This window comes from Salvia splendens, chromosome 5 (assembly GCF_004379255.2).
Source record: "Salvia splendens isolate huo1 chromosome 5, SspV2, whole genome shotgun sequence".
In the NCBI taxonomy this organism is placed as follows: domain Eukaryota; kingdom Viridiplantae; phylum Streptophyta; class Magnoliopsida; order Lamiales; family Lamiaceae; genus Salvia; species Salvia splendens.
This window is the reverse complement of record NC_056036.1, coordinates 9,496,138-9,510,794: the sequence shown is the minus strand read 5'-3', so window position 1 is coordinate 9,510,794 and position 14,657 is coordinate 9,496,138. Positions and strand designations below refer to the sequence as shown.

The following is a 14,657-nucleotide window of genomic DNA, read 5'->3' as shown; positions in this document are numbered from 1 at the left end:
CTTTACGCACACATATATACATATATATATGAGCGTTATTCTCCTATTCATCCCTTATATCATTTATTCTTCTTAATATGGACCGTTAGATCACATTCATCAACGGTCCAGATGATCTGCATTATTACACTATAATGGTGCATTATTAGTCGATGTGCATTATTCAACTGAAAATCTGCATTATTAAATGACCCGTGGCACCAATCTAACCGTCGGATGACAAAATCGTGGGGCTGAAATTAAAAAGAACAAAAGATACAAAAATTCAATGGCTATATATATCTCAAACTCCCCTCAATTAGTCGACAAAAATTCCATCACAACAATTAATTCCCACCTAATTATTTAATCAATTCGACTCTTATCCAATTCTACAGCATGGCTTATTTGCTGACTCATCACCTTCCCGACGCCCAAACCGCCGCGGCGGATCTCTCGAAACCGCCGCGGTCTGACTGCCCGAGGTGCGGCTCAACGAATACGAAATTCTGCTACTACAACAACTACAACAAATCTCAGCCTCGCCATTTCTGCAAGGCGTGTAAGAGGCATTGGACTAAAGGCGGCACCCTGCGGAACATCCCCGCCGGCCGCCGCAGCAGGAAAAAGCGCCCAAGCGCTTCCGCCGCCGCTGCCGCTGCCGCTGCCGCTCCGCCGAAGCGGACGCATCTCCTGAATTCTCTCCCTGTCGCCAACGATCAGAGTGATATGTCAGATATTCTCTACCAAGCCTTAATTCGATCCTCGTCTCCAACCTCGGCTGTTCAGGGTACAATCCTGGAAAGCAATGGTACAAGTACAACATTCGGAGCAACTCAATATTATACTAGTAATACAGAAGAGTTTGCGCTCTCGAGTTTTAATTCTGCTCCGACCTCTGCTGAGAATGGCGACTCCACGGAGGAATCGGCCGTCGCGAATAGCGCGGCGGAGATATGGAATTGGAATGAGGTTGATTTTTCAGATAGTTTGTGGGATCATTCGATGATGACGACGTACAAATCTCATTTCGAAGGGTATTATCCACGTTGATTAATTTGATTTTTTTTATACATTTTACTAATTAATGGATTGGTTTAACTATGGATTATTTTGTATGTATATAATAGTGGTGTGTGCATTTGTATCATTGTAATTGTTTGCAGGAAACAAAATTGTTATATCAAGACATGGTATTGAAGATTATGATTATCTTTTAGCGGTTTTTGGTGATTTAATTATTTGTACTTTAAAAATTAATTTATCTATGGGTGAAGCTTAATCTTTACAACAATATGTTATCTACTGTAATCATAAGTAGGATTCATTCTATGAAAAGGCTAAATAAGCTAATTTGACAAATAATGGAATCTCAGGTTGTATTATATGTGTTGAATCCAACAATCTTCCATCATCGAATGACCGATATTATATTTATTAACAGTAATACTTATAGAAGTGTCATACATCCACACAATATCATTAAGTAATTATAATTATAGTTTCTTAATTATATAAAATTATCATTTTAAATCTTATCAATGTATATTACTCTATACAAAATAAAGAAATATTACCACTACTATATAGTACTAGCAAAATAAAATTCATAAAAGATTGTATGCAAAATTACTTGAGTTGCTACTATTACTTGAGTTCGGTAAATTTCTAAGCTTTCGCAAAATTTTAAAGACAAAATAAAATTCATAAAAGATTATATGCAAAATTAAAATTTGACAAAAGTTTAATAATTTAGAGACAAATTTTCCAGAAATTGATCAAAACCAAAATCAATCCCATTACAAAAATGCTGAACTAATCACTGTTAGGTGATAATAGAGGTCATAGTTTTCATATCATTTTATAAAATTCGGATTCGAAAAGTACGGATGTCAATTTTAGATCATTTTAGGTCATTCTTAATAAAATGATCTAAAAACGAACTAAGAACCTATGTATTGTTGAAAAATTATATCAGTATTGTGGTTCTATGTTTTGCAATAAGATTGAGTGTGATGCAGCTTACGACGGTATTTTTACCATGAATTTGTAAAATTGACCACTTTTCAATAACAAAACTTAAGTTTGCATCGTTTTTACCATGAAATTGTAAAATTGATCACTTTTCAATAACAAAATTTATCTTCATAATTCATATAGTATGAAATTCATTATGGACGGAGGTGGAGTTTTAGTTGCAGTATTTCCCAGCAAGCGTAACAACCTCCTTGCTAGAACATTGGCAATGTCGTGCCCGCACAGAAATTGGTAAATTGACAAAATTCAAACCCCAAGCATGCGCACACATTGTCGACGACAATATTCAAAATATCAATATACATAATATGAAAATATGGCTACATCATAACATGTATTCCCAAATTTATTTATTTTTCTTCTTTCTTGTTATATTTTAAACAAATTTTAGTGTATTTTTGTCTCCTGCCTATCAAAAATATTACGAACGCATCAAACCATAAAATAGAAAACTAGTAGTACTACTAACTTTTTAAACATACTTTTACGATTCCAAGGAAACACAAACACTCTACACAGTAAATGCAAGCATGCATTATAATACAAACATGTAGGAAGGCATACCAATTTTCATTGGAAGTGTTTAAAAAAGTTCCAAGTCATACCTATTTTGTTTTAAAGCGTTTTTAAAGTTGGGACATGAAGTGAAACATCCCTCCACTCTGCACAGCAAACTCAAGCAAGCCAAAAAAAAATGTATATTTTTTTCCAAAATTGGGAATTTGAGGTAATGGACAGTCTAGAGTGCATGTAACATGAAAATTAAGCATCAAAGAGTATTTAGTGCTCCAAAACTGATACATATTGAATGCCAAGTCATGTATAGATAAAATCATACCTCGATGTATTTAATAGTAAAAAGGGACATAAATAGAAGAAGAAACTATGGAAAGCATTAAACCTCTTATCTATGATTCCGCCGTCGCTCCAGTTAACTCCAGCTCACTGAAGAGATCCTTTTGAATTACAAGTGTATCTATTTTCTGGGATGAAATAACTGCATCAATTCCCTTTCTGGCAGCCGCCTCCTTGTCATCAGCAATGGTGTCAGCCTCAGCTTTGGTCTCAAGGTCATCTGATGCTTGGTCCTCTTCCTTAGGTGGTGGAACGAAAAATGGTATTTTACCCCTTTGCCAATCGTGGAGGATCATCTTCGCGGCAGTCATATAATCAGGTTCACCTCCCTAAATCATGGAAGGAAAAATGGCATGATGTTTCTTTCCAAGGCTACAACTCTACTCAGAGATTGTAGATATTGCTTTTATTAAGATTATTCAGTAAGGTTCGAGATTTTTTTTGTAGAAAGGGTCACATTTTTAGGTTTAGGGTATGAGAGAGATTACCTTTAGATTGTAGATATTGCTTTTATTAAGATTATTCAGTAAGGTTCGAGATTTTTTTTTGTAGAAAGAGTCACATTTTTAGGTTTAGGGTATGAGAGAGATTACCTTTAGAAGTTTACCGGTCAACTTGCATAGCTGAATGAGGAAATCATTTTCATCCTCCCTATAAATCAACAAGTGTTTTATTCAGTTTTGCATAAAATATAAGGGTCGAGTGTGAAGTAATGGTTAGTATTTGAGCAAGAAAAGACCTCGACCCAAACTCTATTGAAAACTAAATTGGACAAATATTTCTACCACTGATTAAATCATAAAACATGGAGCTTACCAGTCTTTTATCCTATAAGCTCTGAATAGATGTTCCCTTTTGACACGTTTCAAAACTTCACCAATATGCTCAGCAGCATCCTCCAAATTTGTCACACGTACCTGAGAACAAAGAAACAGGCAAACTGTAATGTTTGCTAAGAGACATGGATATAAAGCCATTGCCATTTGGATGATATTCAAATAACATTGATGATTGCTGTAAAACATAGGGGCAAACAATACAATAACATTTGAGATTGGAAAGAAGTAGAAGGTCTTGATGAAGCTTTAATTATGCAGAACAGTTTCAAAATTTTGCATCTTAACTTATGGTCTTAGGAAATTACAAACTTAAATATTTTCATTTGCTTCAGTCTCGTTAGTCATTCATTACCAATTGGCTTCTGATGATAATGAAGTTTAGTATACATCAACAATTAACTCTGTTTAATAAACATTTAAATTAAATTAAATTAACAAACAAAATGCTAATCCCATCTGATCCCCGTTTGAAAAGGAGAAAACCGGATCAGTAGAAACTAGAAAGGTTGTCTAGAGTTTGAACCCAATCCAGTACGCTCAATCAATAAAACAGATGAAACTACATGAATCTTTTAGCTTTGTTTTCAGAAAATATAACTGGGATGCAATCTTTAATGCAGATTATATCTTCTAGAAAATATACAAATCAGTCATGAATTTTGAAGATAATCATAAATATAACATCAAGAAAGATATAAAACATACGATTAATTAAGTAACACATACCACACCCTTTAAGACGATATCAGTCTCAGAGTCACTACTCTGATAAACAACTCCAGGGCAATCAATCAGAAAGATTCTCTTTGTGAGAGTTATGTATTGCCATACTTTCGTCTCCCCAGGAATCGGCGCAACTTTACAAACCTGATCATCAAGAGATATAGCAAGCATACGAGATTAAAAGGAGTATTTCTGAGTTGGCGATGGACATAATAAACAATGGAAACCATGTAGGTCTTGTAAAAAGTAGAAACGTAGCTAACCAGAAATCCGGCAGAAAGTGCATATAAGACAAGTCAAATGTAGAAACATAGCTAGAAGAGTGCCTTACATTCTTTGTACGCAAAGTGTTGATAACTGATGACTTTCCAACATTTGGATATCCAACAAATCCGACAGATATAGCTTGCTTGTCACTTTTAAGACGGGAGAATTGTCTTAATACAGCCAGAAGAGAACCCTAAAAATACAAACATTACCAGAAACAAATATAAGCATGCTTTTAGATCTGATGTCCTGAACAAAAGCTTTTTGCGGTTTAAATTACAGGAAAAATAGATTTGATGGAAAACTCTATTCACAAAACTAAGTTTGATAAGTTGAAGAGTTAGTATTTTGATAGATATGGTATTTGCCCATATGTCCCAGGGAATGATTTTATCAATGTCGTGATTTCCACCAACAAATCAATTTATGACCAAGCAACTATGGGCCCCCGCGCCAACTTATAATTTAAAATTACTAGCGTGACAGAGTATGAGCCCATCAGAAATCGTTCTTCATTGCAGTTTTAAAGGTGAGAAGCTTATTACTACCTTTCCAAATGACTTGTTTACGCTTGCATGAAAAGCCAGTGTAGGGTATTCCTTAGACAGTACCCGAAGCCATCCTTTGGTTGCCCAGGCAGGAACCAAATCACACTGTAGAAGGAAAGAGGGAGGAGTTTTAATAAAATCAGAAAAAACATAGTGCTCATTAAGGATTTAAGACCAATTCTCTCAAAAATATGCAAGTATTGACCCAGACCTTATTTAGTAGAAGAACCATGTGCTTATGCTTGCAATTAGCCTTCAAATGCTTCTCTAAATGGTAGCACCGTGTACCTTGTGGGTCCCTGGCATCTAATACCTGACATAGAACATCAATAGTTGCCAACATAATGTCATTGCCAAAATAGGGATATTAAAAAAAGTCCATATAACTAAAGCATACTGACAACAACAAGAGCAAAAGACAGCCAACGAGTTACAAAAAGGAAGCCAACAAAAGTATCAGAATACTGGTCCAAACACTGTTCTGGATATTGCAGATAGTGAAAACAAGATCCTTCTCAACTTAGGAGAAGGGTTAGAACTGTTCTAGTCCACTTTATAGTTTATACCGGAGAGTAAGAACAGTTAAAACTAGCAAAGATCGTTCCAATGTCAAATGTTCTTTACATTATTCATTTATGTTAAATGTACAGATTTCAAGAATTTTCATGCCAGTTTTGATCAGACCAAAAATTTGAAGCACCAAAAAGGCACCAACTCCCCAATCACCTTTCGGAACTGTTACTAGCCAGGTCATCTTCATATCTCTTGGTCTCACAACTAGACACTAAAGCCATTCAATTCATTCCACAAGCAAGGTAATTTACAAAATTAGTCCAGTTACACAAGGATATACTAAAACCGTGTTATTTTTAAAAATCTACCTGAACAACCACATCTGAAGAATCAATCACTTTGTAGAGCTCTCCCCATATACGCTTACTCTGACCTTTCTCAAACATAGTGTGGCGAACGAGATCCCTGAACCCATCTTCATCCCCTTCAGTGGATGTACTAGCACCATGTTTCTCTCCAAATTCATCTGCATGAAATCATAAAAAGTTAAGAAGCAAGTTTGAAAAAGGAGATAAAAGGGTTGGAGCATTAGCATACCATAGACATTGACAAGTAGAAAAATATGATACAGTAAATAATAGTAGTAATTTTTACCTTGAGAACCATCAGCCCTCTTGACTAATGATTCATAATCAGATGCCAGAAGTTTGGGCTTCTTCCTCTTAGTCTTAGGACCAAAAGTATCACTAAAAGGTTGTGTGTCAAGGAGATGGACTCTTGCTTGCTTAAAACGCATTTAGAAGAACGGAATGAAAAGATCAGCAACCAAAAAGATGCAAGCAAGACAGTATAAAGTTTGTGTAGATAGGTTGTCCTCAGTAATGCACAAGATTTATGTGTTGTCCTTCACACCTTTTGATGGTCGTTCAAGAGGGACATGGGTAGCTTCCTTTCCTTCAAAAGGACATTATAGCTGCTTGAAAGACGGGTCTGAAGCTCCTCACGGAAGTATTCAAGCTCTTTCTGATTTACAACACGTGTGTTGCCTAGCAGTGAGACCAACCAAAATTGTTAGCTTCAGTCTGTTCTCGTTCATACCAAAATGTATAATATAGCAACTCCATATGCTGAGATAATGTATTACTAAATGGGAGTTCCAAACAACTAATCGGGAAATCTCAGGATCCTACACTCCAATTCTGACTAATAACAAAGCATTCTAACAATGGCAATGCAAGGCTGCAATCATCATTTACATTGATGACCAGACTACTTAAACAAATAACATAATGATATAGATAAACATCTGTGTATGATTTTTTTGCCAATAGTATATCAGCATACAATCATAACTTCATAGAACATCGTGACCAGTCATATAGTCTCAAAACTTCAGCTCCTCAGCCTATGTATTAAAATTTAATCGAACTTGAATTATCAATATTCCATTAATATGTTAGCTCAGAAAAACAACAATAATCAAATACCACTGCATAAAATGACTAAGAAGCAATCAATTCCCAAACATGAATTCGGAAGTAGAAATTGAGCAGCAAAATAACGCACCGAACCAGCGACGATCAGGCATAATCCGAGTAGACGGCAATTCCTTCGACTGGAGGTCATGCTTGAGAATTTTTCCGCCAGCGTTGCGGACGGGGCGCGTGTTGTACATCTTGAGCCGCCGCACTGTGGCGGCGCTCCGTCCATTGCTACTAGATTTACCTTTGTTGTTATCTCGATTTACATCGAGCGAGTGCTTCGGCTTCCCGGAAACATTGACGGACCTCTCCTTCTTTGCCATGGTTGTTCGCTTGATTCAACCGAAAATGATATCGCCGCAACAAAGGGTGCGGAGATACGAGAGGAACGAGAAAAGCGGCGGTACCGCTATTTGTACCTAGGTTAAAGGAAAAAAAATTATATTGATGACATTTCATTTTTAGTTTTTTTTATAAAAGAGTGAACTGTAAAAATTGTCTTAGACGATAGGTTTATCTCGCCTATAGTCCCTAGATTTTAAAAATATCGTTAGTAGTCCCTAGACTATAGGTTAATTTCGAAATTGGTCATTTGCCTATTTTTTAATCCGAAAATGTCATTTTGAGCATTTGGGCAATTTAGTCTTTTCACATTTTAACTACTCCCTCCGTCCAGCTTTAGGAGTCCTGGTTGATCAATTTCCGGCGTCCCACTTTAGGAGTACCGATTGGGATAAACTAATAAAAATGGCTACAAAGTAAGTAAAAGTGTTAAAAGTGGGTCTCAACATCTACTACTACATTTATTTATTACACATTCAATTAAAAGTGAGTCCTAGCATCCACTGCAATATTTATTTATTACACAATCAAACACTTTCTTAAAACATGTGCCCGACTCAACCGGGACTCCTAAAGCGGAACGGAGGGAGTATTTCAATATGATATTATTTCAATGATATACTAAATTTGATATTATTTCTAAATTATCTTCTTCTTTCCCTTTTCATCCTTTACTTTGTTTTTTTTATTTCAATATTAGTTTTAATTTTATAAAATTAAATTTAAATTTTACTTTTAAATACCAATAAATTATTTTTAATTACAATTATTAATTTATGTATTTATTATAAAAGAATTTTGTGTGGGTTGGCTACATAGTTATATATATATATATAGGTATATAGGTATATATATATAGGATAGTGATAAAGATATAACTAATCTTAAATGTATAACTAGAGAACAAATCTCAGCCACACATCTTAATGGAACAAATATTATTTATTTTCATAATATAAAATAGGCCAAGGGTATTTTTGGAAATCTCTTTATCAAATTCATAAGAGGCGATTCTGCTGAACTCCATCAACATGATGACCCTCTAGCCACCGCCATGGCCGGCCTCTCCGCCGCCGCCGCATATGCGCCGGTTCTTCCCCAGAAGGCATCCTCCGTTGGGCTATTCGCGGCTTAGTTAATCCTCCGTATCAGTGTTTCTTCCCCAAATTCGCGAGGATTGAAGCTCAACTTGCCGTCGATAAACCATGAACGTCGTCAACTTGAAAGACGTCACCGTATTGAGCAATCCAGCTCCATTCGTCGATCCTTTCCAATTCGAGATTTCATACGAAAATTGGTACACCAATTTTCCAATTTTATCACTTTTCTCTCTGTGAAAGTTTTTTCTCTGAAATTCTTTATTCACAAAATTAGGTCGATCCTTCTGGTTTGTTGATGAATTCGGTTGGAAATCTGAATAGAGTGAAGAAAAGCCAAATATTTTAGCTGAATCTAGAAGCATTTAGATTTCCTTTGATGATTATTAATTATTATAAAATCTATTCAGTGGTATTTACATCAATAATCCCTGTTTATGACTGAATTGCTCCAATCGTTTCATGTGATGATTAATACCATTGATAAAGAGTGGAAGATTGCTATGGATCAATTTGTTTGCTTTATAATTAAGTCAATTTTCTTCTCAGACTTGTGATATTGTTACCATCTATTTCAGATCTAGAGTGGAAGCTACAAATGGAACATCCCTGTAATTGCGGCTTGATTGGTTGAAATTTGGGATAAGCTTTATAATTACGGCAATTTTATTTTGGTATCGGTCGAGGACTAAATTTATCCGATAATCTATTCGACATTGAAAGTCTTATTTGTTTTGCAAATAAGAGTGAAGTGTTTTGTGAATAAGAGTGAAGTATTTTGTGAACAAGAGTGATGTGTATTGTGAACAAGAGTGAACTGAAATCAGAATAATAGTGATGTGTTTTCTGAACAAGAGTGAAGTGTTTTATGAACAAGAGTGAAGTGTTTTCTGAACAAGAGTGAAGTGTTTTTGTGAACAAGAGTGATGTGTTTTTGTGAACAAGAGTGAACTGAAATCAGAATAATAGTGATGTGATTTTACTTCACTCTTGTTTACAAAACACATCACTCTTATTTTGATTTTACTTCACTCTTGTTTAAAAAAACACATCACTCTTAGCATGATTTTACTTCACTCTTGTTTACAAAACACATCACTCTTATTCTGATTTTACTTCACTCTTATTAACAAAACACATCACTCTTGTTTACAAAACACATCACTCTTATTCTGATTTTACTTCACTCTTGTTTACAAAACACATCACTCTTATTCTCATTTTACTTCACTCTTGTTTACAAACACATCACTCTTGTTAACAAAAGACATCACACACACCACACCAAATCTGCATTAATCAACACAGCGTGAAAGGTGGAATTATTAATTAAGCAATAATCCAAAATTAAAATAATAATATCAGAGACAGATATGAAAAATTACACGACCAATTCACCTTCTTCCAATTAATTAATTAATTAAAATTAATCACATTTCCTCTCTCCTTCTTCAATGAATCAACTTCTTATAAATCATCACTCTAACAAACTATCCAGTGATAAACTAAACTCTAACAAACTTGGTCTTCAATTCACAGTGTGATGTGAGTACATTTTAATGTGCAGGTTCTCTGCAGTTACATCACTTTACCTTTATATGCTGGTAAACCAACAGACTTTTTTCATGCTATACAAGTCAACAACCATTCCCAATAGTCTTTCATCAAATTATGATTCTAAGAGCAAGTCCAAGGAAGCGGTTTTCAGTGACTTCATACAAGAGCTTTTGAGGGAATGGAGAAACTCTGGAGTGAATATGATTACGAATACATTTACTATTTGCCTTTCCCAACAACCGGTTCTTGATGGGTGGAGCAGAGCATCTGATATCGAACTGCCTCCTTCACACCTATGTCGTTTTCTTGAAACAGACATCGACGTTACTTTCCATCTTTCAGTTTCTCGACATTGCTGGCATGAGGTCATAATGTAATGTTTCTCGACATCTGATTTTACTTCAATATTGTTTACAAAACGCATCACCCTTATTGTGATTTTACTTCACTCTTGTTTACAAAACACATCACTCTTATTTTGATTTTACTTCACTCTTGTTTAAAAAACACATCACTCTTAGCATGATTTTACTTCACTCTTGTTTACAAAACACATCACTCTTATTCTGATTTTACTTCACTCTTATTAACAAAACACATCACTCTTGTTTACAAAACACATCACTCTTATTCTGATTTTACTTCACTCTTGTTTACAAAACACATCACTCTTATTCTCATTTTACTTCACTCTTGTTTACAAAACACATCACTATTAGCATGATTTTACTTCACTCTTGTTAACAAAAGACATCACACACACCACACCAAATCTGCATTAATCAACACAGCGTGAAAGGTGGAATTATTAATTAAGCAATAATCCAAAATTAAAATAATAGTATCAGAGACAGTTATGAAAAATTACACGACCAATTCACCTTCTTCCAATTAATTAATTAATTAAAATTAATCACATTTCCTCTCTCCTTCTTCAATGAATCAACTTCTTATAAATCATCACTCTGTCTGCCCTCTCTCCTTTCTTCAATGGAACAACAATGAGATGCATTCATAATTTGCTCATCAACAACAATCAATCAATCCATCCATCACAACACACAAAGATACACAAAGATGAAGTTCGGGAGGGAGCTAGCTTCCCAATTGGTCCAGGAATGGCAGACAACATACATGGACTACCAAGGCCTCAAGACGCTACTGAAAAACCACATCGCATTCCGGAAGAACACCGCCTTGTCGCCGCCATTCCCCAGAAGAAGAAGGGCGATATCAAAAGCCCCCATTCCAACGCGAATTCAACCAACGTATCTCTCGTCTCCCCTCTCACCTGCTCCGATTCTTCACTGATCACGCATTCGACATCCAGCCCGGTGCTTTTGCAGTCGATCTCGTCGGAGTCGATTTTGAACTCCGATTCCGTGGCCTTGCTCCCTGCTAAGAAATTGGACGGAGTGATTTGATTAATAGGATTCCTAATCGATTGTAAGAAGGCATTCCGCCTCCGGCGAGTGATTGTGAAGGTGTTGGGAGCTCTGGCGGCGGTGGCAGCGAAGGAAGAGCACCAGCAGCAATTCACCGCCATTTTGTGTGATACTAATTGATTTTGGAGAAGAGGGAAGAGGAGAAAAGAAGAGGAGAAGATACAACACAGTTTCTTTCAAATGACCATTATACCCCCGCTTGATTATTGTGGAGTAAATTTGTGAGGGGGGAACTAATTTCTCCTTTAAATTCTAAAATTACATGTATTAATACTAGCCCTTGATTTTCTTAATCTTGTGGCTGTGATTTGTTCTCTAGTTATTTGGTTAAGGGGTGTTTGCCATAGATCACTACCCACATATATATATATATATATATATATATATATATGAGACGAGAAATAATACATAAATTAATGATTTTAATAAAATAATTTATTAATATTTAAAAATCTAAATTTTAAATTTAATTTTATAAAATAAAATCTAATATTGAAATTAAAAAAAACAAAGTGAATGATGGCAAAGGGAAAAAGAAGATAATTTTGAAATAATATCAAATTTAGTACATCATTGAAATAATATCATATTGAAACGGTTAAAATGTGAAAAGACGAAATTGGGTAAGTGCTCAAAAGGGCATTTTCGGATAAAAAAATAGCCAAAATGACCAATTTCGAAATAAACCTTTAGCCTAGGGACTACTGATGATATTTTTTAAGTCCAGAGACTATAGGCGAGATAAACTCATAGTTCATGGACCATTTTTGTAGTTCACCTTTATAAAAAGGGTAAATTATGACTTTTTATATCTGATAAACTCGAACTTCGACCTATTTGAAAAATGAAAAGTGTCATACCAATTGAGTTGCACTTCATTATTTTTTTTAGTTGATTAAGTCTTAGGGCATCACCAATGAGAGCGAAGTCACGTTCTAGGAAAGGAACGTGCTGCGAGCGTCTCGCCTCCCATAGGTCACAAAGGATGGAGACAGAGGGGGCTATCACTCCACGCCCTCGTCGCCGTGGGGAAAGCGGCGGTTCGTATGGTACATCTTATCGAAACCACCAAACTGTATACATTATTGAAAATACGGTATGAGAAAAATCCGTACCTTAACTTTACTAACGACTCAAGTAACATTGGATGGATTAAGTATAAATCAAAATGTTACTTTTGGATGATTAAATTATTTATAAGATATTTAATTTTCAATAGTACTTCATATGCATAATTATTATATAATTTTAAAATTATAGGAGTACTAAATTACTATTTATAAAACAAAATATGCATATTTATATTTATCTATTGCGATTATTTGAAAAATCTCAATTATGAGTGAAAATATACATTAATATTAAAATACATCGTAAATATAATTAAAATTAGAATATAAGAGCATCTCCAATAAGAATAGTCCAGCCATAACCCAGCCACAAACTCCTCCTGCCACATCATCAGTACTAAAACTCCTCCTGCCACATCATTAGGACAAGCAATAGCCCAGCCATAGCCCAGCCACAATAAACAAAATTATTAAAAACAAATAATTATCAATTACACAAAATACGGAATTAAATTTACGACACATATACAGGAAAATTCAATAATTTCATTTAAATTAAAAAAAATTATTAAAAAATTACATAATTAAAAAAACCCCTCTTCCACACGAATTACGGAATTACAAAATTAAAAATTACAATCACGCAAATACGGAATTAAATTTACGACACAGATACGGGAAAATGCAATAATTTTATTTAAATTAAAAAAAAAGTAAATTATAAAAAAAATTACATAATTAAAAAAACCCCTCTTCCACACACGAATTACGGAATTATAAAATTAAAAATTACAATCACGCAAATACGGAATTAAATTTACGACACAGATACGGGAAAATGCAATAATTTTATTTAAATTAAAAAAAGTAAATTATAAAAAAATTACATAATTAAAAAAATCCCTCTTCCACGCACGAATTACGGAATTAAAAAATTAAAAATTACAATCACGCAAATACGGAATTAAATTTATGACACAGATACGGGAAAATGCAATAATTTTATTTAAATTAAAAAAAGTAAATTATAAAAAAATTACATAATTAAAAAAAAATCGGCTAGCCAATTCCGGGCCTACAATGGTGGCTAGCGGATCGGCTAGAGCTCGCCGATCGGCTAGCCATTTTGCCGCTCGTCGCTTACATTGGTTTGGCTAGCGACCGGCCAACGCCGGTCTGCTAGCTGATCATTGGAGATGCTCTAAATAGTTTGAGCTAGGGGGAAAGAGATTGGAAAGACTAGATTAATATTCAAATTCTGAAGTACTTTGAGCTAGTAGATTCAAATGTCATAATCACGTCAACAAGCGTATTAGGCAATCTAGCTTCATTAAAGTATCAAATAAAAAAGCCCAGCTCACCCGATCATAAGCCATTGCTAGATCTACCTTCAGTGCCATCACACCATTCTTTCCTCCTGAGCTGGGATAATATTATCAGCTATATGTGTTCAACTAATCTTGCTCGATTGGTTTTGCGGATTAAGGCCAAAATGGGTGGCGGGGTTTGAACCCGTGACCTCATCACTTTCTAAAGAACATACTCGTAATTTCACACAATTTTTCAGTTGCCCATCCAAATGTAACCATTTGGTACGAAAAAGTAGTTTACCTAATCTATAAAAGTATTACTAGTTAATAAGAAGTGGTCAGTTTTATTCCATCCCCATGCCCTTGCCTATGAAGTCTCGACCTATATATATCGTCTTGTTAGAAACATTGTTTTATTAAAAAGTAGTACTACAAAAAAAAGGAAATAAGAAGTCACACATATGTATAACGACATCGTTTGATTTGTTCAAGAAGTATATAAGCCCCAAATTTTCGAACTACGGTCAGCAATGAATGAATGAAATTGAGTTCAGCTTGAACCTCCAGCAATGCCCAAAAAATCACTAAAACAGT

At 34.9% G+C, this 14,657-nt stretch overlaps 2 protein-coding genes across 2 annotated transcripts; one reads left to right on the top strand and one right to left on the bottom strand.

Moving 5' to 3' along the window:
• The first annotated feature begins 378 nt into the window (after positions 1 to 378).
• LOC121803758 (dof zinc finger protein 4-like) lies at positions 379 to 1,032 on the top strand. Its single transcript, XM_042203371.1, has one exon. It carries the CDS (start codon positions 379 to 381, stop codon positions 1,030 to 1,032), a length of 654 nt encoding a protein of 217 aa, XP_042059305.1.
• Positions 1,033 to 2,767: 1,735 nt separating this feature from the next.
• Positions 2,768 to 7,646, bottom strand: LOC121805049 (nuclear/nucleolar GTPase 2-like). Its single transcript, XM_042204797.1, has 11 exons — positions 7,328 to 7,646; positions 6,674 to 6,807; positions 6,416 to 6,545; positions 6,130 to 6,287; positions 5,460 to 5,561; positions 5,249 to 5,353; positions 4,765 to 4,893; positions 4,437 to 4,577; positions 3,688 to 3,788; positions 3,465 to 3,522; positions 2,768 to 3,200 (listed from the first exon to the last, which is right to left on the bottom strand). The coding sequence occupies exons 1-11, from the start codon at positions 7,563 to 7,565 to the stop codon at positions 2,925 to 2,927; spliced, it is 1,572 nt and encodes a 523-aa protein (XP_042060731.1). The 5' UTR covers positions 7,566 to 7,646; the 3' UTR covers positions 2,768 to 2,924.
• Positions 7,647 to 14,657: the final 7,011 nt, after the last annotated feature.